The sequence below is a fragment of the Cucurbita pepo genome, chromosome LG07 (genome assembly GCF_002806865.2).
Source record: "Cucurbita pepo subsp. pepo cultivar mu-cu-16 chromosome LG07, ASM280686v2, whole genome shotgun sequence".
Lineage (NCBI taxonomy): Eukaryota > Viridiplantae > Streptophyta > Magnoliopsida > Cucurbitales > Cucurbitaceae > Cucurbita > Cucurbita pepo.
Window position 1 is genome coordinate 358,421 of NC_036644.1, and position 23,907 is coordinate 382,327.

General features: G+C 36.1%; 4 protein-coding genes and 1 long non-coding RNA gene across 11 annotated transcripts; 4 read left to right on the forward strand and 1 right to left on the reverse strand.

Moving 5' to 3' along the window:
- The first annotated feature begins 591 nt into the window (after positions 1-591).
- On the forward strand, positions 592-6,751 carry LOC111798508 (mitogen-activated protein kinase homolog MMK1). 4 transcript variants are annotated; one of them, XM_023681703.1, is made up of 7 exons: positions 592-725; positions 803-1,110; positions 1,235-1,364; positions 3,833-3,970; positions 4,909-5,241; positions 5,813-5,993; positions 6,345-6,751. In XM_023681703.1, exons 2-7 carry the CDS (start codon positions 869-871, stop codon positions 6,518-6,520), a joined length of 1,200 nt encoding a protein of 399 aa, XP_023537471.1. In that variant the 5' UTR covers positions 592-725; positions 803-868; the 3' UTR covers positions 6,521-6,751. The 4 variants fall into 4 exon arrangements, with proteins under 4 accessions (XP_023537471.1, XP_023537472.1, XP_023537473.1 ...); XM_023681704.1 differs by having other exon boundaries at positions 812-1,110; XM_023681705.1 differs by having other exon boundaries at positions 827-1,110.
- A 1,021-nt stretch (positions 6,752-7,772) lies between these two features.
- LOC111799118 (UDP-glycosyltransferase 74E2-like) lies at positions 7,773-9,840 on the forward strand. The gene is made up of 2 exons (XM_023682525.1): positions 7,773-8,438; positions 9,015-9,840. The coding sequence occupies exons 1-2, from the start codon at positions 7,779-7,781 to the stop codon at positions 9,735-9,737; spliced, it is 1,383 nt and encodes a 460-aa protein (XP_023538293.1). The 5' UTR covers positions 7,773-7,778; the 3' UTR covers positions 9,738-9,840.
- Positions 9,841-10,679: 839 nt separating this feature from the next.
- LOC111798372 (6,7-dimethyl-8-ribityllumazine synthase, chloroplastic-like) lies at positions 10,680-13,937 on the forward strand. The gene is made up of 7 exons (XM_023681466.1): positions 10,680-11,032; positions 11,702-11,797; positions 12,154-12,249; positions 12,339-12,417; positions 13,164-13,210; positions 13,314-13,373; positions 13,487-13,937. Exons 1-7 carry the CDS (start codon positions 10,763-10,765, stop codon positions 13,523-13,525), a joined length of 687 nt encoding a protein of 228 aa, XP_023537234.1. The 5' UTR covers positions 10,680-10,762; the 3' UTR covers positions 13,526-13,937.
- A 107-nt stretch (positions 13,938-14,044) lies between these two features.
- On the reverse strand, positions 14,045-18,140 carry LOC111798370 (ankyrin repeat protein SKIP35-like). 2 transcript variants are annotated; one of them, XM_023681464.1, is made up of 4 exons: positions 18,050-18,140; positions 17,047-17,831; positions 15,998-16,430; positions 14,045-15,231 (listed from the first exon to the last, which is right to left on the reverse strand). In XM_023681464.1, the coding sequence occupies exons 2-4, from the start codon at positions 17,685-17,687 to the stop codon at positions 14,431-14,433; spliced, it is 1,875 nt and encodes a 624-aa protein (XP_023537232.1). In that variant the 5' UTR covers positions 17,688-17,831; positions 18,050-18,140; the 3' UTR covers positions 14,045-14,430. The 2 variants fall into 2 exon arrangements, with proteins under 2 accessions (XP_023537232.1, XP_023537233.1); XM_023681465.1 differs by lacking the exon at positions 18,050-18,140 and adding an exon at positions 17,929-18,027.
- Positions 18,141-20,086: 1,946 nt separating this feature from the next.
- On the forward strand, positions 20,087-23,465 carry LOC111799108. 3 transcript variants are annotated; one of them, XR_002815770.1, is made up of 3 exons: positions 20,087-20,252; positions 21,621-22,053; positions 22,659-23,465. It is a non-coding gene; the product is annotated as an uncharacterized LOC111799108 (long non-coding RNA). The 3 variants fall into 3 exon arrangements; XR_002815769.1 differs by lacking the exon at positions 20,087-20,252 and adding an exon at positions 21,418-21,530; XR_002815771.1 differs by lacking the exon at positions 20,087-20,252 and adding an exon at positions 21,418-21,530 and having other exon boundaries at positions 22,829-23,465.
- Positions 23,466-23,907: the final 442 nt, after the last annotated feature.

A 23,907-nucleotide genomic window follows, 5' to 3' on the forward strand; every position in this document is an offset into this window, starting at 1 on the left:
CATTTAAAAAAAATATATTAAATAATTATTAAAACCCGTAAATTTTAAGAAAATATTTTTCTTTTGGAAGTCAATCTAAACACGTTTTAGATTTCTCAAACAATTTTTTATTAAAAAAACGAGACGCCATGTTATCAACTAGTTTACCTCGAATATTAAAAAAAAAAAAAAAAAAACTTAATTATTTTTTATTTTATGTATTTTAAATTATATTAGTTTAATTTAAATTAGGAATTTGAAGTAATTGGACTTTACTTAAAAGATGCTAACAAACAAAAAAAGAGAGAGAAGGAAAAAAAATTATGAATGCATTAGAATTTAAATCTTTTTAATCATAGGACAAATGAATTAATGACTCATATTTTAATATTTCATTACACTTTATATTAAAATGGATTGATTAAAATAAATCAATACATTTTAAGGTATGAGTCAGATCTTTAAATTTGCCAAAAATATTCACAAAATCAGATTTATATTAAAGAAAGAAAGAAAGAAAATAGAATTATTAATTAAAATGAAAATAAATTACATCAAAAAAAGAAAAAAAAGGAAATTAATGCAACTAATCAATAAACTAATTTGTTTGTTACTAATTTCCTGCGTCGTGGGAAATGGAGAGTTCTCTGTTAATTATTAGAAGATAAAATATAACTTTACAACAAAAAAGGAAGAACAACAACAACAACAACAAATTGGAGTAAGGGCTGCGGCAACTTTTACAAGTAGGGGCGGTCAGATCAGATCCATCTCTTTTTTTTCTTTTTTTTTTTATTCAATCTTGATTCTAATTAAGCTCTAGGGCTTGAAGTTTTTTCAAATTCAGCTGGTAAAAAACCCATTCAATTTCACATCGAGCTCAATTTTAATGGACGGAGGAGCTTCTCAGCCGGACGACACCGTCATGTCGGAGGCGGCGTCTGTTCCGCCGCCGCAGCATGACCCGGCGGGACACCAGCCACCACCGATGGGGATGGAAAATATTCCGGCGACTTTGAGCCATGGAGGGCGATTCATTCAGTACAACATCTTTGGGAACATCTTTGAAGTTACGGCTAAGTACAAGCCTCCAATCATGCCTATTGGCAAAGGCGCTTACGGCATCGTCTGGTCTATGCGATCTCTTTTCTTTGGAGTTTTGCTTTGTTTTGTTTTGTCAATGCTTTGGAGTTCTGTTTTCGTTTGTATCTTTGTTTGCTGTTGTTGATTTGTGGTGTGTGGTTTGATTTATCAGTTCTTCTCTCAACTCCGAGACGAACGAGCATGTGGCGATCAAGAAGATTGCTAATGCGTTTGACAACAAGATCGATGCTAAGAGAACTCTTCGCGAGATCAAGCTGCTTCGGCACATGGATCATGAAAACGTCAGTGAGTGATTATAAGATATGCGAAATCTGTTTCTTTTAACCTTTTCCTGTCTTTTATCATCTGAAAAGCTGAAGGAGAAGTAACTTTCTGGACGTTTAAGCTTTAAAAAACTTTCATCATGTACATTGGTTAACGTTTAAGCTTTAAATCCTCACTTTTGTATCAGAATCATTGATTGTTTTCCAAGGACAAAAAATGCTCTACCCTAGTCTGAAATGAAAATCAGAACTCCTAAAATATATAAGTTAGCAGGTGACAAGCTTTTTCATTCTAAATCCTCAGTAATTTTTCTATCAACTTATATGCAGCATGACAGTACTATGTTATTGTACTGCATCAAGTAAAGTTGTCTGATGTTCATCAAGGAGAATGGAATAGGTAAAAAGAGACTTAACTAATTGTAAATTTCAGTGTGAATTTGTATGGAAGAGGACAGAGGAAAGGTGAACTTCCTTCTGCCTTTGTTACAGGAAAATTTGAGAGTCTGTATTGTTCATATTCCCTAGGCTTTCCTGCTCTTTTGTTACAAACATTCATTGTGACTGACTGGTTCTTTTGCTATTGACCAAGCTCGGAGTGTGTACGTGCTTGTTGCTTCAATCTAGCACTAAACTTCCCTTCAGTCCTCCTGAGTCCCTGCTCATCTAGCTTCATCTTCAGCCTCTTATCCAACTCTCTTTGCTGGATTTTCCCTAATCTAACATAAGTTCATTGTATTGGAGCTCTGTCAGGAACACATAAACATTAGGGTCCCACATACAAATATACTATGTTTGTAACTTTATCCTTGGTTGTTATGAATGAACATGGAGAAGTGGCTTGTTCTGAAACACAATCATGGAAGATTAAAGCAGAGCATGAAGGTGTTTTATGTTCCAATACCTTTGAAGTTAAAAATGCATCATATCTCTTTATTCAAAGTTGTTGACTTGGGAAAGGTGTAACCAAGTGAGGTATCTTCTTAATGTCTTTGAACTTCAATTCCCTTTCACGGCAAGCATTAGAAAATTTTCCTAGAGCATGGACGGTCCAAAAAAAAAAATTGTGTTGAATTCTTTTTCTCAATATGTACAAGTAAATATTTAAGGTAAGAGAAAAGTAGGAGGTTCGTAAAATATTTATTTAAATTTTTGTGAAATATTTATTTAAATTTTAATGTAAAAGTTAAATAATATGGAGGGAGGAAGCCATTCATCAGTCAGTCACGTTGTTCCAGCCTGCTTGAATAACTTCTCGTTGCTTTGTCCTTAAACCACGACCCTAGATGTCCTTTGTTAATTTCCATGTCATGAAGGAATTTGTTCATGTAAGGAATACTAGATGTAATTTGGCTGTGGGAGTGCTTTTTAGGAACCATTGGCTTGAAAGAAACCACCTGGTCTTTCAAAAATAAGTCTTCTTCTTTTGCTTCCTTTTGTAGAAATACTCGGTCTCTAGCTTCCTGGTGGTGCTTGAAGCACAAAAAATTCTTTTGTAATTGTAGCTTATCCATGATTCGATCAAATTGGAAAGCGCTCCTTTAGATTTTTGTCGGGGAGGGAGGGGGTACTGGTGACTTAAATAGAATTTAATTTCTTATGAGTTACCTTGGCAACCAAATATTGTAGGGTTAGACAGTTGTCCTTTGAGAGCTTGGGTAAACATAGATATAAGAATAGTGGGACTGAGTACAATTCTAAAGGATTTATGATTTAGAAAGAAATAGTGCACGAGGCTTTTAAACTTCCAGTTCCAAAGAAACTTAAGAAACTTGTCCAATAATGGAACTACTTACTTAACATGATTCAATACGTAGGAAATGTAATACACATAATACTTAAAATCCATATCTCACAAAAAACGATTAAGAATGCATAAATTTCTCCTTCTAATGGTTGCTATCCTGTGTATCAAACCTAGGGTGTTGGTTAGGGAAAATTGTTTGGGAAAATCTTTTAATAAGAATTAAGATTTAACCCTACTGTATAAAGATCTCTTTTACTGAACTTAATAAAACTAAGATTATGTGAAAGAAAGCTGCAATTTGCAACCGCACATCCTGCCATCGATACATTTTTAACTCTGGTAGGGTGTCAAGGTTTAATTTGGGTGTCATCACAATACATTGGAATTACATAATTATGGAATGATTTTACTCAGATCTCCAAAAGAATTGTTGGTGTTATGATCTCTTAAATGTTGAATATGTACTTTGGGTCTATTTCATTGGATTTCGTTCTGTTCTATTTTTTCTCTTTAATTCTACTTATTAATTTCTTGTTTGGTGTTAGTTTCTGTACCAGCACAATAACGTTGTGAAGTTATGTTTTTACTTTGAAATGGATTGTTGTGCAATCAGATATGATTTTTTACTTTAAGGGCATTCCGTGTAGCTTTTAGTTTGGTTGTGCTAATGCCCCCATGAGATGAGTTATAGTGTTTTTGAAATGTTTGTATAATTGTATTACTGATGATGGTGATTCAGGTTGTTGCAATTAGGGATATCATTCCTCCACCTCTAAGGGAAACGTTTAATGATGTTTACATAGCATATGAGTTAATGGATACCGACCTTCATCAAATAATTCGTTCAAACCAAGCATTATCAGAGGAGCACTGTCAGGTTATATTCTGTACACGCACTTGTTGGTGGATTATTTCTGTGTTTTAAAATATTTAGATATCAACCCTCTGGATCATTTAGAATTCATCCGTTCTTCCAATTATTTTAGTAAATCTTCAGAAGCATTTATAAAGAAAATTAGGAGGCTAAGCTTGATCTAGGATAGTCTTTTTTGGTTGGTACAATATTGTTTCCATTCTTCAAAATTCTGAGCTAGCTTTAAAAGATGAAAACAGGCTACTCCTAGGGGATGGCATACCCTATTGAAAATACTATATTAAGCTATGATGTGTGTTGTGTGAAAGTCCCGACCCGACATTTTCTTTGTAGTTATCTCATTTTCTGTTCTTGATTTTAGTTTCTTGGTGGACGCCTAGTCCTCCTTTACCTTGCAAACACCATTTCAAATAGTCTGGCTATCGGACAACTGAGCTTAACAGGATGTTTATTTGCTAGTAAACTAGAAATTACCCATCATTCAATGGAAAGTGAATGTTTGGTGGAAGTTTAGAAAAAAGCTTGATGTGGGTTGTCCCTTTTCAATATCCTAGATATTTCAATCTTGTTGACTGGAAATACCCTTCAATTCAGTCTGTGGAATGCAAGAACGTTTTGGAACCTGAACTTTAGACGATACAGGATGTAGGGGACTTGGACTTAATTTAGATACCGGAATTCCTTTGATAATAATTCTAGTATTGGATCTTGGTCAATCTTTTGGTTGTTAAAACAATTCTGTTTAGATGCTTTAGATGGACAACAAGATTTTAAAACTTTTGAGAATGTCGAGAAATGACGTAGCGTTAAACATGCGTGGAACTTTTCCCTTCATACTCAAATCTTATCAAGTAACATACGACCATGTAACATCCTTTAATGGGATACTTCTATTATTATTTTCTACATCAAAATAATTACCGTCTTTATGTATCATGCAGTACTTCCTGTACCAGATTCTTCGTGGATTGAAGTACATACATTCAGCAAATGTTCTACACAGAGATTTGAAGCCTTCCAATCTGCTCTTAAATGCCAACTGTGACCTGAAAATATGCGATTTTGGGCTTGCTCGTGTTACTTCTGAAACTGACTTTATGACGGAATATGTGGTTACTAGATGGTACCGTGCTCCAGAGCTCTTACTTAATTCTTCTGATTACACAGCAGCTATTGATGTCTGGTCTGTTGGTTGTATTTTTATGGAACTGATGGATCGGAAGCCCTTGTTTCCTGGTCGAGATCATGTGCATCAGTTACGCTTGCTTTTGGAGGTACTTTCATACTCACTCTTGATACTCTTCATGTTTGGTTCTTAACAGCAACACAGTCGTCCAATTTTGGTGGTCAAAATTCATTTGAACGAAATAGTTTCTTATATATAAATAAGAAAATAAGAGAATCAATATACTATTTGCCTATTGATCATGAAAGAAAGAGAAAGAAACAAGCTGTTTAAGCTTTAGAAAGCCCTTCTCATGTGTTGGGTGTATATCAAGCACATTCAAATCTTTTAGTATTTAAAACATAGACGGAGCTGAACCTACCTAAACTAAACTTATTTTGGACATAATAGTACAAGACAACGCTGCAATCTGAAGAGGTCCTTCCGTTTTTTATTTCGACAGTTTGGTTTTGTTTTGGTCCATGTTAAACAGATCAAATTGAACTGGCTGGTTTTCACCCCAGTATGCATATATGTATGTGCATCTAAATAGTATTAGGTGTAAAAAAAATACCCTCAGAAGCAACTCCTATGAAATATATCCGTACTTCACAAACAATTCTTGTTATCAATGGTATTCATTTGTTTACTGTTTTAGTCTGCTCTGCTCTATCATGCAGCTGATAGGCACTCCATCAGAGGCTGATCTTGGTTTCTTGAACGAGAACGCTAAAAGATACATACGACAACTTCCTCACTACCATCGGCAGTCATTCACTGAAAAATTTCCACATGTTCATCCTTCAGCCATTGATCTGGTGGAGAAGATGCTAGCATTTGATCCTGGACAGAGAATTACCGGTGAGTTAATATTGCAATTTTTTCTTCTTATGTTATCAGGCACCAAAATACTTTGTACCGTATCCCGTTGTCTGATCACAGGGCAATGCTAATTTATTGATCTCTTCAATTAAATATAAATCCCAATTGGGTTAAGGCAAACCCATACTGATTGGTTTCCTCGTTCGGGTGTTTGAATTGTCTGATTTCTGAACTACATAGATGACCGTTCTTCTGTTAATTCAATGTATTTTTCGAACATTTTCGTAACCGTGAACTGTGTCCTGGATGCTGGCTGATATCATATTTGATTCTTTTAATTGTCATTTTTTTATTGGTGTATTCTATTATCATCTATGTATGTTTTTGCAGTTGAAGATGCTCTAGCTCATCCTTATTTGACTTCATTGCACGACATTAGTGACGAGCCTGTGTGCATGACACCCTTCAGCTTTGATTTCGAGCAGCACGCTCTCACTGAGGAACAAATGAAAGAGCTGATCTACCGAGAGGCACTTGCATTTAACCCCGAGTATCATCAACAATAATGAGCTATGTTATTTACTGGAGGATTGTTTGATCTGTATGATCCCTTTATTCTGTATGTTCATTATCAATTCCTTTGTGTATATTAACTGCATTCACAACTGGGATGGGCTTTGGAATCAAATTTATCTATGGCCAGAATTAGGACTGGAAGAACAATCTTCATGAAATTGTATCTGCTTTTTCTACTTGTCATGTTGTTGATTAAGTTAATCAAGGTTGCTAATTTGGAATTGGAGTTGGGATCACTTTCCCTATCATTCATAAGGATTTGGAACACAGGCTTCGGAAGCGTAAGGATTTTTTTCGTTGCTATCACTATATAATGAGTTTGATACGAACTTTACGGTATCGTGACCGTATCGTATCAAAATTTTGATAGGTCTTATTTGATTATTTTCCTGTTGCTGAACTGACCAAATTATTTGAGTATCATTGTGCATTCTCATTGTTGTAGATTGTTCTTACATTGAAGTTTTTGAACCTTGGGGCGATGGCAGTGGAACCAATGAGACCAGGTTCAAGTTGACAACGAAACGTATCGTAGCTTGATGCACTTTGACCTCAAATTCGAACTAATGCTTGTACCATTGTCGCCATTGCCATCGACAATGATACCGTAGGAACAACTATGGTAGGAACAACTATGGTTTGAGCCTGTACGAACTCAACTAAGATGTCTATTTCAAATGGCTTCATGGCGAGCCTCCTGATTATGTTATGTTGAAGAGAATGGTGTTGTGGTTAGCTCGTACTCCCATCTATAGGTCTTGGCTCACCCGACTGTCGATTACTTTATGCACTGTGGTTTAAACTCAATGCTCGAGGCACTCTTCTTGAGACTCCCGATTATTCCATCTCATATTTTTAAATATAAAAATATGATTTTATAAAATTTTGAAAAAAAACTTTTAAAATAATGTAGCCTTTTATTACATATCAATAATTAAAATATATAACTTGGAAGACTCAAATCATTCTATCTCATATTTATTATACTAAAACAAAATCTCAATTACTTTTTAAAAATTTTAAAAAAGAAAAAAAATATATTTTTTAAATATAAGAAATCAAAATAAAATAAAATAATTTATTAAAATCAGATTTAAACCTAAAATATTAGACATCATCGTGTTTCACGTGTTGGGGGCACCCACCAGCGCCACTTCTTTTTTATTTATAGATATTATTTATTTATTTATTTATTGAGAACTCCTAGTTAACTATTTCAATCTTCATTACTGAGAGATACCGGCGAGAATGAGCAACACGACTTTGAACGGCGGAAGGCGATCGAGCCATGTGGTGCTGTTCGCTTATCCGAAGCAAGGCCACCTGAGTCCAATGCTTCAGTTCGCAAAGCGATTGGCCTCAAAAGGCCTTCGAATAACATTTCTCACCACTACCTCTACAACTAAATCTCTCGAAATCGATCTTCCTGCGTCGTATCAAATCGATCTTCGATTCATCTCCGACGTCCGCACCGAACCGATTCTGTCGCTGAAGGACGAGCACGAGAGCTTCGAGGCCGTCGTATCGAAATCGTTTGGGGATTTCATCGACGGAACACTAAGAAGTTCTGGTTTCGATCCTCCGCGCTTCGTCATTTTCGATTCTGTAATGCCTTGGGCGATGGATGTGGCAAGAGTGCGAGGGATCGATTCGGCGCCGTTTTTCACTGAGTCTTGTGTCGTCAATCACATTCTGAATCAGGTCTATGAAGGCTCATTCAGCATTCCTCCGGTGGAAAATGTGGCGGCGGGGATTTCGATTCCGCCGTTGCCAGTTCTTCAAACAGAGGATCTGCCGTATTTCTCCTACGAGCCAGAACTGGTTCTGAAATTCATGACCGATCAATTTTCCAGTTTCAAGAACGCGAAATGGATTTTTGTCAACACTTTCGATCAGCTGGAGATGAAGGTATGTGAATGCTTGTTGAATCGTGTTTGATTCGTATTTGAAAATTTAGGTCTAATCCCTAGAAATATTGTTCATTTCATAATCATATTTGATCAAGAATGATTCTAACTATTAAATTAATAAAATATTTCTAAATTTTATAGATACTTGAAAGGGTAAATATAAAATGAAATAAAATTCAAAATATATGAACGAAAATTATATTATATTAGCATCTCTTTTAATTCTTCGGTAATCTAGATGTACATATTCCCGATTCCTTAATTATTAGAGAACATGAAAAGCAGATGAATAATTGATTATGGAGAAGAAATCGAAGAATTTCTCGAGAATCTTACAAGATCCATTAGTTATTTTGTCTATAACAGATAGTATGAATTAAATATGGGTTCGAATTAAATTTGACTCTTTACTACTATGCTTTGTTTTGAACATTGAGATTCTCTCGGACCGTCCTCAAACGGTTAGGTGGAACTCATCTTCACATAAATTTCAAAACAAAAGATGAACTTTAATGTTTTTAGTTTTCTTCTTCGGGTATTGATTATGGAATTTTTATGAATCGCTCACATCCAGGTTGTTAATTGGATGACACAAAAATGGCCAATCAAGACGATCGGACCAAACATTCCATCGGCATATCTGGACGGTCGCTTGAAGGATGACAAAACGTACGGTCTAAATCACCAAAATCTCAATAATTGCAAGATTTTTCAATGGTTAGACTCGAAAGAAATTGCTTCGGTCATTTACCTCTCATTTGGAAGCTTAGTTATCTTACCAGAAGAACAAGTGAACGAACTAGCCCGTTTCTTCAAGGACACTAACTTTTCTTTCTTATGGGTCCTGAGAGAATCAGAACAAGAAAAGCTTCCCAACAACTTCGTACAACAGACATCACACAAAGGTTTAGTTGTCAAGTGGTGTTGTCAATTACAAGTTCTATCTCACAAGGCCGTAAGTTGCTTCGTCACGCACTGTGGCTGGAACTCGACGATAGAAGCTTTAAGCTTAGGTGTACCAATGGTCGCAGTTCCGCAGTGGATCGATCAAACGACGAACGCCAAGTTCGTCGCTGATGTTTGGAAAGTAGGAGCTCGAGTTAAAATGAATGACAAAGGGATTGCTACAAAGTTAGAGTTAGAAGCCTCCATTCGACATGTTTCTCAAGGATATAGACAGAATGAGATTAAACAAAACTCAATCAAGTTGAGAAATTTAGCTAAAGAAGCCATGGATGAAGGTGGTAGCTCCGATAAAAACATCGAACAATTTGTCAAGGAGCTGGATCCATTTTAATAATCGTCATACGTGCTCTTATGGAAACATAATGAAAGCTACGCACGAAAAAAAACTATGATATCAATATATCGATAACCAAAAAGTAAATTCGATATCAGACTATCAACTTTTAGAAACTCAATGTTCTACCATTTTCAAGCTTCTCGTGGCCAAACAAAGAGAAAAGCAAAAGAACTACGAAGGGGAGAACATCGCACGAAAATAGACGAGGGTAAAATAGGAATAAAAATATTTATTAGAATTTATCTTATTTGCAAAAAAATATTTATAANAAAAAAAAAAAAAAAAAAAAAAAAAAAAAAAAAAAAAAAAAAAAAAAAAACATAAATTGCTATATCTGCCATTACTACAAAAAATAACCAAATGCAAATTTTAAATATCTAAATAAAAAAAACATAGCAAACAGACCAGGCTTGCTTCGTGCTTCCTAGGTTAATTAATTATATATATAATTAACCTCTTAATTACAAATTATTTTATCCTTGTTATTTAATTAATCCGCATGAATCATGATGTGCATTATATATATATATATATTAAAATATTTAATTTATTATTTTGTAAAAGAGTAGAAATTGAACATCAATTAATTTTGTGGCATTGAAAAAATAAATATTAAAATTATCAGATAATAAATTTAAATAGTTAGCTCGTCTTTAAAATTTAAAAAAAAATTATAATTAAATAATATGAAAAATTCTCAAATATTAGCTTTAAAAATTAATTATATCTAATTTAATGTCTAAATTTAATCTCATAAGTTTTCGTAATGTTTCATGACTTCGTTGTTAAAATAAATATATTTAAGTGATTAAATTATTTATTCTTATAAATAAATAAATAAATAAATAAATAAATAAATAAATAAATATATATATATATATATATATATATATATATATATATATATATCTATATATATATATTGCATCTCTCTGGTTCTGGTTCAGAAGTCAAAGCGAGTAGAAGCAGAAACGCGCACTGGTTCTTCTTCTTCGCGGCGCTTCTTTTGTGGGTTGATAATGGCTGTCTCATTTGCTGGTGCGGCTCAGGGCTTGGTTTACCGTCAAAATCTGACGCTCGCATTTTCCAATTCAAACTTCAATCGCACTAAACTTCAATTTCAGGGGCCAAATCCTGCAAAATCTCAATCCCTCTCATTTTCGTCTCAATTGAAGCTTGCGAATGATGCCTCTCCTAGAAAGCATCACCGTTCCTCTTTTGCGCAGACGGATGCCGTTCGCCACATCGTCGGATCTCTTGCCAAAGCTGGTGGCCTTCGCTTTGCTGTGGTCATTTCTCTTTCCCGCTCTTTTTTATTTTTTATTTTTTTTTTTTTTTTATGCCTTCTTGTTCTTCTAATTCTTCCTTGTCTNTTTTTTTTTTTTTTTTTTTTTTTTTTTTTTTTTTTTTTTTTTTCTTTCCCGAATGCTACATCTGGAAGTTATGTTCGTTCTTGAGGCTATTTGAATGGCGTTTTGTTAATAATTTCGGATTTGCGAGTGGTGTTTCTTTATCGTGTACCTAAAAGGTCGTAGTCTAGTTAAGAAACATGCTTCTAGATGATGCAATCTCGTCTGGTAAATTATTCGCTACTAATGAGCGTTCTTTTGATTTGTTGCTTGCACCGAATTCAAAGGTTATGAATGTGATAGTCACAGTTGTGGCTGCGGAAATGAGAAATTTCTCGGCTTGGCTACAATGAAACATACCTGTGGATGAGAATTTTAGATTATAGGGATTGTATTGGAGTGATTTTGCCTTGTTTTCTTGTGATGTATGAAACTAAACTTCTTTTTAGGCTTTTTGCTGCAGCCGTACGAGCGAATTCTGTTATCATGAGCCTAAACTGAGTTTTTTCCCCCCATTGTCATTTTTAGCAATGGGCTCGTAAAATTTAATCATGACATTGTTATTTCATGCTTGCATTATTGAAGAAATATTTTTTTGCTTTGATGAAGGTTGTGGGGCGGTTCAACGAAATCGTGACAAGGCCAATGCTCGAGGGAGCTTTGTCTACATTCAAAAGTTATTCAGTTCAAGACGAGGATATTGATGTAAGCACTTCAGCATACTATATGAAGTCAACCTTCTGGTTTGTTTGCTAGTATTGGAAACTGAGTTTCATTTGCCTTTAATTGATCAAATCAGCCAACTGGTTTATAACAACATTAAGATTATGGTGAGCAAGCTTGTGAATAAATATGTTCTGAAAATAGATTCTCGTCGATGCCATGAGTATATGTAAACAAATTTAACTAGATATCATGGGTTTATGTGGAGTTGGGTAGCAAAATCTACACCTTTCATCAGATTTGCATGAGAGAATGTGAATCTGACCTCTGCTTGTTGACTTGCAGCTTTAACTTTATTTGGCATGTTGACTATGTTATTCACCTCTCTATCATATCAGGTCGTCTGGGTTCCAGGGAGCTTTGATATTCCTGTAGTCGCCGAAAGGCTTGGGAGATCTGGAAAGTACCATGCTGTCCTATGCATTGGAGCTGTGGTATGATTTCCCGTAATATATATCGAGTCCTCTTATATAATCTAGTCTTGGTTCCCTTGTTAATATCACGAACCACTTCTTTATGATAGATTAGAGGAGATACATCCCACTATGATGCCGTTGTAAACTCTGCTGCATCTGGAGTACTTTCTGCCGGTTTAAAATCAGGTTCGTTTTCTTTTCTTTCTTTAGTAAAAGTTTATATTCTTGTAGCCTATTAATTCAACTTACTAATTTGTGTTTTGGATTGCTTTTCTTTTATAAGTTCATCCTCGAGGGTTGAGCATTGAACATAGTGGTTATGGCTTTTGAATCCAATTGTTATGTTTAAGAATTTTGGTGCCATCATATCTTGAGATATATAAGATCGTACTAGTTTCTAAATACTAAATATTGCAGTGAAGTTGGCTTAATTGTTCTAGTTTTGACCTCAATGAACCGTGAGGGGTTAAGGAATTTCAGGGTATGATAAGGAAAATAAGAACCTGGTTGTTTTAGATTCATAAGTAGATGCAGATAAATATAAATTGTGCCATGACATGCACATTCCTAGCTTCTTATTAAAAAATATGATTTCCCAAATTCAAGCTTATATTTCTCCCTCAGTTGCACGTTAGGCCTTGGTAATAGTTCGATTTGTAACGATAATGGTTTTAGGTTTAAGCAGTTGGGAGCTATGGTGAGCTATGTTCTTGTTCGATATGAGAATTATCTGTTACCCTTTATCCGTGTCAACTAGTGTTGAAATTTATCGACAGACTTGAATATCAGTGTTGAATGCTACAATACAAGTAATCTCAGTAACCATCTTTTTAGAGACCATTTATATCCATGTTGTCATCTTAGTTCTACTCTTTCTTCATCTCCTAGTTGACGGCAGATGAAACTTAAGCAATTTTCGTATGCCTTTGTAGGGATTCCATGTGTATTTAGCGTCTTGACCACTGAGAACTTAGAACAGGTAAATATGATCTGAATAGATTGTTAACAAGTATCCAACCTAGGAGCTATGTGATTTCTGATCGTTTTGTATTTTTTGCACCCGCCCCCCACTCCTTTTTAAGGCGTTCGATCGAGCTGGTGGTAAAGCTGGAAATAAGGGTTCTGAGGGTGCTTTGACTGCTGTAAGTTGTTTAAGTTTGTTTATTGTAGAGAGATTTTCTTTGTATTTAAGTATCCCCATACTCTTTAACTATTCTTGTAAGTAATATTTGTTCCAATATCACTTTTCCTACAGATGGAGCTTGCGTCGGTGTTCGAGTACGACCTGAAGTAGTAAAGAACTAAGATCGAACGATTTCCATGATCCCTAGTGTTGCGGTTTTTTGCAGTCTTGTGAGTTCTCTGCTGTCTTTGCTTATGGTAGAACGCTTCATAAAATTGCAAAAAGCCACATCATGTCTGGTACTGAAGTCGGGTAATAACGGGTGGGTCGGAGGCTTTGCTTTACTCAAGGTCAGAGGTTCTTGTACTGAAACTGCTCGAAAGAAACGGTAGGTTTAACGATTTCAATTCTCAAATTTTCTTTGCTTAGAATAAGGATACGAGGGCTTTCGTTTGTGCTATTGTGTGATTTATGATGCGCAATGAACAAAGATTATATTGAAGAGGCCTTTTTGTTAACTATCAACGAACTGCTGAACGCACAGTTGTTACTCTTTTGTGGATTGTTGCTTGTTAGTAACCTACCATATGGTTGCCTCCTTTGAAGGCAGCCTTGAATATCATTATTAAAGCATATAAAAGAACTTAACATTCTTACTGGCCTCTAGAACACATTACATACAGCATGAGATGGTTGTAATTGCCACTACTCAGACGACGCGGTCTAAGTTTCCTCATTATCATTAATCCACGAGAGAAGAGAATAGAAGATGGTTATATACCAATAATGTACACATCGTTCAGAACCCGTGATTGGTTCACGTCCTAGATTACATAGCATCGTGTGCGTTTACATATAGATATGATGAATCATCCATTCAAAACAGTGTACCTATCTCAAAAATAACCAGGCAGAGACTGACTGCATAGGCTCGAGAGAAAAATAGGCAAGCTGCAAATGCTCCGTGCCATCCCGTTGAATTGAATTTCGATCACATCTCGCAAAGCTCCTTTTGGCATTCTCTTTTTCGTTCTTCGATTCTTTTCTATGCAATACGTGAAGCATTGCTAAGTAACCTAGAACTTGTGAATCAAAAATGGAGGAAGATGGTGCTCCAAAACAGCCAAGAGCTCCCTGCCTTGGCTCGCCTCTTCTAACGCCCCGCCCCCTCCGAGCCTTCTAGCGGCTTCAACCAGCTGCCCCCTTAGCTTTTGTGAAAACAAGCATCCATTCACTTTTATACATTCCCTGTACAGCGGTAGATAAGCTATTGCAACCCTGAGGGGTGGTGGAATATCTCTCAAAGAAATTGGGGATCCACCCCACCTCAAAATCCGTACAAAATTTAAGTAATTTTCTTGACCTTGTCTCAACCCATCCAAGTAAGCTGCCTCCGACCAGTGCTCCCAAAGAAAAAATCTGAGCTCGGGAGCAACAGACTCGTCGCTTGACTTGGAGATACTGTCTGCAACAGCATACGTTGCAGAAGGATCGCCGAGAAAGTTCGAATGAAGGAGAAACTCCACGCCATCAAGAGAACCACTACTCCGTTCCCCAGCAGCCTTAAGAATTTCAATGCTAAGGGCAGCAAGTACGTGTTGAGGAACACGGGGAAGAAGATAATCGGCGACGTTAATTTGGCTGCTAGACGTGGCCGCTGTGAGGGCAAGACAGAGTTCCATGTCCTGACAACCTCTTCTCACAAACCATTCAACAACAGGCAAACAGCCCCTTTCAGCTGCTCTCATCAGAGGACCCAAAAATGCTATGGCGTTACCCTCTTCCACCAAACACTCCATTGTGCCAATCTTACAATAGTGAGAAGCAAAACCCAATGCCAGGTCGACATCGACATCCAAGCTGTTCCTTTGGGCAATCTACAAATCAGAAAAGAAGAAACATGAGGGTCAGGCTAATGAGATAAGTTCTAAAGACTCTTCAATGGATGGAAAGGTAAAATAAACTTTTGTATCAGACCAAACGGATGAATAACAACATATTTTCTTTGTCAACTTTGCAGCACTGCACGATTAATTTCTCACTTTATCTGAGAGCTGTATCATTCTTATAGATGTTCAATAACAAAATCTCTACTTCAGTCTTTTTTACTTTATTATTGCATATATAATTCATTTTACAGGCTATAGTATATATATCAGAAAGTGGCTCTGTGTAATCATCAAATATTCAGTAGAATATCAACTAACAAATGCACGAAAAATATCAATCGAGTGAAACAAATGTATTTACATAAGTAAACTAAGAGATGAAGGTATGGAACATTATGCATATGCTTGAGCGAAATGCAACATTCAATATGGGGCAAAATGTCAAAACGTATGAGTCATATATTAGATGTGACTTGGGGTTGACATAATCAATTTAAAATTTCTATATACTTCTAGAGTCAGCTTCAAATCTTCAAACCTTCAAATGGTATGGTATGGTAAGCTAGAAGTCCAAGATCTTGATCGGTTTCTTAGCAATTCTTGTCTTCGGGTTTCAAGAGTACTGAAGAATTTATTTTTCTGGATTTTAGTTTGGGTTTGATCTCGGATCTAATTTAATTAATTTAATCCAGAAAATCTTGAAAGTGATAATGTGGACAATAAGTAGATAATATGAACAATAAATTTATTGTACCTGTAATAAAATGCGCACGAGTTCTGTGCTTCCGAAGCGAGAAGCTTCAAGGAAGCACTGGTTAACATTGTCAGCACCACCCTCCACCAGCAAACATAATAAACCTTGGATTGCTGTCGCTGATATTCCGGCTGCCCATCCGGGATCAAAAGAACTAGAAAAGAGAGTGAGTGGGAAACAAGCAGCATCAAAGGCCTCTGTGAAATCTTTTCCAGTAAGTTGATTGCCAGCAAAATCTAGGAAAAATTTGAAAGCGGATAACTGAAGCTGGATCTCAGCAGCCGAGCTTTGAATCACTCGGTCCTGGTTTCTATGGCACCCAGAATGAAATCCAATGCATTTCAGAGCCCATTCGGTAAATTTTTGAACCTTACTGCCAGCCTCTGCTTTTAAGATCTCATCTCCATTGCACTCTTGGAGACGCTCACGCAACCTGCAAGGATTGAAATGTCAAATGTAGGAAATATAAAGGCTTATTACTATATTATAGACATTTTGATTAAAAGGAAAATATTGCAAGATATTAGATTCCATTAAACAATAAGAGGAATAAAGACAGATCTAAGCTAAGAAAAGGAAATGAAAACATGGAATTTTGGAAGATAACTTCTCATAACTAGTTGGGAGAAGAGAACAATTTGAACTTAAACGGTAGTGATTACGAGTGAACAATATTACGGGGCCATTTGCATATGAGAGATAGTAACACAATCGATTACCGATTTCCACCTATGGGATCCCACCTTCAAGTAGACATATAAAAGTTATTCGAGCCGAACTATGGAATTAAATGAAGTCACCAATTCACTAAGATACCTTAAGGGTTCTATATGATATAGCTAAAAGTGTTGTTAGTCAAATTGGCTAAATATTTGGAAAGGTCTTACATTTTCTGTTAAGGGATAATATTTCTAACAGATGTAAGCAGTTCCTTTCTATTGTCATGAAAACAAATTCATGCAGTAACAAAAAGAACTAACTTATTCTTTCATAATTCTCAATGAAAGTTCGGTTTCTTATCCAAAAATAAAGATGTCATTATGCTTCACCTCTGTGCCATGACGGTTACAGTATCAGCAAGACTCATTGTTCGACTCTGGCAGGCAGAGACACACGAAGCCAGAAACGAGGTCCTAAGAGCTGCTCTTGTAAAGTCATAAGCTCCACTCACAACGATGTTCTTAATCAATCCAGTTATTCCGTGAAGTTCTTGCTGTGTGCTCAAAAACCAGATTGAATCCAAGGTGATACACAAAGCATCATTAAGAGTCTGAGGATCTGCCAACGCAATCAAACTCTCTGCAAGCCCCCAATCATGTGAGCTTACAGCGCCCTGAAACAATCGACCTAGCTCAAATCTGTCTTGTCTGCTAAGTTTCTTATCATGACTGGACTTCCCTTTCCTTCCCTTCTTAAAATCTGTCACCACAAGCATGGACTTGGGATTCTGTTCACTGGAATTACAATCATGGGCAACATGAGCTAGAACGGATTCTTTCCTCACAAGAGGTCCATCTCTAGAGAATACAACGCTACTTCCCTCACCATTCTCTGATGCAGGAGCATAAACACCACCCTTCTGAACACCAACTCCATTCTCCCCAGTTTTGATTTCCATATTTATGTGGTCGAACATCAAAGCTTCATCCTCCACATTATCCCTAATCGGAACCAAAACTTCTATCTCCATCCGCCTCCTTGATTCAATTTGCTCCGTTCCCCTTCTTCCGAAGAGCACAAAAGCAACCGAATCAATCAAAATCAACTACAACAGGCTCCTTTCCCCTCATGAACAGCTCAACAATATCTACAATCTCTTCAGCACTAAACGAGCCTAATCCACAAAACAAAAAACAAACAAAAGAAATCAGGAACAATAATAACATACAGATGAAAAGTGAGAAGAATAGGAGAAACGATCAAAGAAATACCTTAAAATAGAGTGAAGTAGGAAACAATAAACAAAAAGCAATCACAACGAAAAAACCGATTCGATTTGAAGAACAAGAACAAGAACAAGAACAGATCATGAAGAATGAATCGAAGGCAAACCTGAGATTAAAGGCGGAGAGAGGAGGATGGAGAAACCCTGATCTTCTCTCCGTGTAAATTTCTGGAACATGAAATCGCTCTTTGTTTGGTCTNTTTTTTTTTTTTTTTTTTTTTTTTTTTTTTTTTTTTTTTTTTTTTTTTTTTTTTTTTACTCTTTCTATTAATATTTTTTTAAAAAAATTAAACAAAATATATTGCTTAATTTCTAAATTTTTAGTACAAAAATATAAATTTAATCATTAATAATTTTATAAAATACAAATTGTGAATCTAAGAAACAAAAAAAAAAAGATCGAATAAATAAATTAATTATTAATTATATAAAAAATTAAATTTTTTACAAATTATTAAATATTAATTTTAAAAGTTTCAAAGTGAGTAGTGATTTTACTTAATAAAAATAAAAATAAATTTTGGAGTCACAGTCGCACTATCTTTATACCATACAGAGAGAGAGGGGCAATTATTCATCGGTGGGTCCCACTTTTTTCGCTAATCACGTGGGTCCCACTCATAATGGGCAGAGTACTGCGGTGGTCCCCACTTTACCATTTTTTTTTTTGACACCTTGTATTTTTATTTTTCGGGAAATAAAAGCAAAATTCCAATTTTATTTTTATTTTAATTTCTGTTTTTTATAATAAAAAAATGGTTTTATTTTTTATGTTTTAATTGTAAAATAGTTTCTTTTTTAATGTTAATTTAATATAATTGCATATAGTCCGTGTCCACGTTGGTTGGGAGGAGAACAAACCAACATTTATAAAGGTGTGAAACTCTTACGTAGCAGACACGTTTTAAAGCCTTAAGGGGAAGCCCGAAAGGGAAAGTCCAAAGAGGACAATATCTGCTAGCGGTGGATTTAGACCGTTACAAATGGTATCAAAGTCAGACACCGGACAATATGTCAGCGTTCTCGCTGTTCCCCGAAGGGGGTAGACACGAGGCGGTGTGCCAGTAAGAATATTGGGCCCTAAAGGGGGTGGAATTTAGGGGCAGTCCCACATCGATGGGAGGAAGGAAAGAGTGGGCCCTAAAGGGGGTGGAATTTGGGGCGGTCTCACATTGATTGGAGGAAGGAAAGAGTGCCACCGAGGACGCTGGGCCCCGAAGGGGGTGGATTGTGATGTCCCACATTGGTTGGGGAGGAGAACTCGGGGCCCATTGTGATGTCCCACATTGGTTGGAGAGGAGGACAAACCAATGGAAACCTTAAACCTTCCCCTAGCAGACGCGTTTTAAAACCGGAAGTCTGAAAGAGGACAATATCTGATGTATTTGGGCTGTTATAGTCCATGCCCTACGACAAAACTATGGTAGTTTAAATTATTAAATAGGGTAAAATTAATATATTTTAATTTTATTATCATATTTAAAACTACGGGTATTTTATATTTTAATTAATTAAAATATATTTTGAGCTTATATCTAATTTTTGTTTAAAACAATATAGTCTAAATCACATATTTAGTTTGATTTTTTTAAAAAAATCATTTACTATTTTCGGTAAGTTTGGAAGTATAATTTGTAATAATTAATGTTAACGAGATTGATTACGACGAGTTAGGTCGAGAAACGTGTCTGGTGCTATTTTTTAATGAATAGTACAAGAGTTGTGACTACACATAAGAACGGACAGTGTGACGCTTTTAATGACCAAATGCTACATTAAAAAATTTCCCAAACACGTGATGGGTATTAGTCAATCATTGTCCTAGTGGTCTCAGACCTACTTGTACCTATGCCTAGATGTTGGTCACCACTAAATTGGGATAAGGGTTAGGGTTCGACTATCCGTGCTTAGGATCCATCAACCAATCTCGTATGTCGTTGTCCTAATTGACCGATCTTTTTTACGTTTTCTCGAGAACTAATATAGATAATGTAAATAATTTTTTATAATATTTTGTGAATTTTTATGGGTGATTATTTATTTTTAAAATTTTAAATTATTAGGTAATTTTAGCAAAAATTGAACTATAAAATAAAAAATTTATGAAGTAAATTGTAAATGGAACCGATAATTTGTTGTATTAAAAAAATTACATAAAATTGGAACAACACATTTGATATATAATTTCTAATAAGCGGAGGACGTGAATACGACGTCGTTAGATGAGGCCCTTCCCGCCGCTTGGAACTCACTCCTCACCTCTTCTGCTTGCAAAAAAGTGCTTCTCATCGCTTCTCCGGCGGCGGTCAGGTGCGTTCTCCGGCCTTGTTACTAATTCTAGCTTCGGCTGCATTTTATCTTTCTCCGTCTTCGTAGAAAAACACAATCTGTGGAATTAATCTGCGGTGTTTACCGATTTATCTGTTTAGTTGCCGAGAAATTGTAACGTGTAGTGTGGAGGAGATTCAAGAAATTGTTCAACAGTTGAGCTTTGATTTTCATTATTTTAGGCGCTTATTAAATCGTTAGTCAATGTTTAGCTGAGATCCGCTAGCGTCTCATCGGATTAAACCGTACATAAACTTTGTTTCTGTTATCTTCTCTCTGTCGTTACTGTTTGATGCTGATGTGATTCTTATCAATCCTTGAGGAACAGTATGAATGGAAATCCGTATTCTAATTTTTTGTGATTTTTTCTCTCTGCTTCTTTCTCACACACACATAAAAGAGTGATTTGTGGTGAATTGAGTAGATCTGTGTTGCTTCGAAAATCATGAGACTGAGGGCATGTAATCACAATTTTCTTCATTAATCAAGAAACAGTGTTTACCTGTTAAGCAGAAATGGTGCAGGATTTGTCAATAAACGCTGTGACAGCCTTGGGAGATCCTGAGGTTTATGGATCGGCACTTTCACTGAGAATAAATTTCAAGCAGACAAGATTTTCCTTTAACTAGCCAATGCTGTAGATTGAAACGAGGAAATTTTAAGGTTTAAGCTGGATGGTTGTTAAAGGGGGTGGACAAGGATCGGGTGCTCGTATAGAACGCAGTGAGAATGCCAACAATGATATTTTAATTTTTCCTGTGAGATCCCAACGTCGGTTGGGGTAAGGGTGTAGAAACTTCTCTCTAGCATACGCGTTTTTAAATTTTGAGGGGAAGCTGAAATAAGACAATATTTGCTAGCTGTGGACTTGAGTTGTTACAAATGGTATCAGAGCTAGACACCGGGGATATGTCAGCGAGGAGGCTGAGCCTCGAAGGGTGGTGGACATAGACGGTGTGTCAGCAAGGACGTTGGGCTCCGAAAGGGGTGGATTGGGAAGGTCTCACATTGATCGGAGAAGGGAAGGAGTGCTAGTGAGGATGTTGGGCCTCAAAGGGGATGGAGTGTGAGATCCCACATCAGTTGAGAAAAGAACGAAACATTTTTTATAAAGATGTGGAAACCTCTACTTAGCAGACACGTTTTAAAAACTTTGAGGGGAATCCCGAGAAGGAAAGGCCAAAGAGGACAATATATGCTAGCGGTGGGCTTGGGCTGTTATATTTCCTTTTCTGGCTGGACGTGGCAACACGAGTACAGGTATGGCAGGCTGTTGTTTTGTTATTGATTTGCTAGCGCTCTCATTTTTAACTAAACAAGATTTTCCTGGTATGGATTATTTTTGTGCAGCACGCGTTGAACATTGAGCAGTATGAAATTGGCCAAGAATTGAGAACGAAGCTAACTGAGTTCAGGTTTGTCGTTTGCTTTACTTGAAATAAAATGACATTCATAACTCATAAGGGCATAGATTGTGTATTGTCTGTTTTACTTGACAAAGGTTGAAGCAGATATCATCAAGCAGCAAGAATCAAAAAGGGTAACTTCAAAGAGCGAAGTTGAAGACAAAGGTTTAAATATCATTGGTCGACGGTAAAGTTTCCCTTATATTATTCCCAACCCATATTAAGATGATGATCAATGGGGCAATGATTGATCAACACACATCTGTAGAAATCCATCGTTCAATGCCTTCCAAAGTGTTTTGTTCATCTCGTTTCTTGCATTGCTCCTTTAACTCTCCCCGTGTCTGGGAAGGGTTTCCATATTCATTGCTTTTCAGGTGATTCAATGAAACTTGATAGTTGAAATTCCAAATCAGTATCGTACATGTTATTGGCATAGCATCTCGTTGTTTTCTTAGGGTTGTGTTGATATCAAGTTTAGACCGCCCAAGTCCACCATTAGCAAATATTGTCCTTTGTAGATTTTCTCTTTTGGGTTTCCCCTCAAAGTTTTGAAACGCATCCACTAAGGAGAAGTTTTCACACCCTTATAAAGAATGTTATGTTTCTCTCTCCAACCGATGTGGGATCTCAAATTCATCAACCTTAGGGACTCAGGTTCCTTGCTGGTACACCGCTCGGTGTCTGGCTCTGATACGACTCGTAACAGCCCAAGCCCACCGCTAACAGATACTGTTCTATTTGGGCTTTTCTTTTCAGGTTTCCCTCAAGGTTTTAAAACGCGTCCACTAGGAAGAGGTTTCCACACCCTTATAAGGAATGCTCTATTTCCCTCTCCACCCGATGTGAGATCTCACAATCCACTCCTCTTGGGGACCTAGCGTCTTCGCTAGCACACCGCCCGATGTCTGCTCTGATACCATTTGTAACAGTACAAGCTCACCGCTAGTAGATATTGTCCTTTTTGCGCTTTCCCTTTTAGGCTTTCCCTCAAAGTTGTAGAACGCTTTCACTAGGAAGAGGTTTCCACACCCTTATAAAAAATACTCCGTTCTCCTCTCCAAAGGTGTGAGTATCAATACGAATTAATCAACTGACTTGATAATGATATATGTTGCAGTTCTAATTTGGCTACATCACTTTTGTTCACAGTTACTCTTGCTTCAACTTAGTTTACATCGGAAACCAAAGAAGCAGTGGAATTCACAGGTATAGCCCAATGGAACTGAAACTTTCTCATCATCTAGAGTATTTACTCAAACAACTTGCATCTTTAACTCAATTTTATTCTAAATATTGAATGACATAGGATTAGCTGTTAAATGTTAAATATTATGATGCAACAGTCTAAGCTCACTAAGCTCACTGTTAGTAAATATTGTCCACTTTGGCATGTTACATATCACTGTCAGACTCATAGTTTTAAAACGAGTCTGCTAGGGAGAAGTTTCCACACTCTTATAAAGAATGTTTCATCCTCTTCAACTGATGTGTGATCTCATGAAGATGATCTCTGTCTATTATCATCGATTAATTCGATTGATGAAGTTTAGTAGCTTTAATGTTCATTTCTGAGTTAAAACACTCTGCTTTCACTTACCTCTTACCTTTTTCCCGTTTTTGTAAGTATGTTTTAAGCTTAACTTCAAACATCCAAAGGAGGTTTTTATGGGGTTTAGCTAATTGCTGTGGAATTTGTATCGAATACTCAATTTGGAGACTAGCTACCATCTCATATAGATGAAGAACGTGTAACTTACGTTGTATTAGTTGACTTATGTTCGAGTTAGCAATTAACTTGTCATTTATTTATATCGTCATTGTATTAACAAATAAATTTGTAATTCAATGTAAAAAATACATAAACTGTTTGCATTGCATTAGTTACATCAATTTAAAAATATATAATAGTAGGTATGCAAAGACTATATTATAAAAATAGCTCGAGAATATGAAAACGTCTAGATGTCTCAAATATGGTTGACCAAATATTGTGACAAACCCAGAATTTGAACAGTATATATAAAACATGATGGTCAATAATAATTATGTTAAGAACTTTAAGAAAGTGTGAAGAAGAAGAGAAATGAATCATAAAGGTGATTAAAAGGTGTTATTGAATGGAATATGTGGGCCCAATTTGACCATAAGAATTTGAAGGAAGGAACCCTAATTTTGGCTCATCAATTCAATTCTAATACTTTGAAATTAATTATTAAATTATTTGGTGG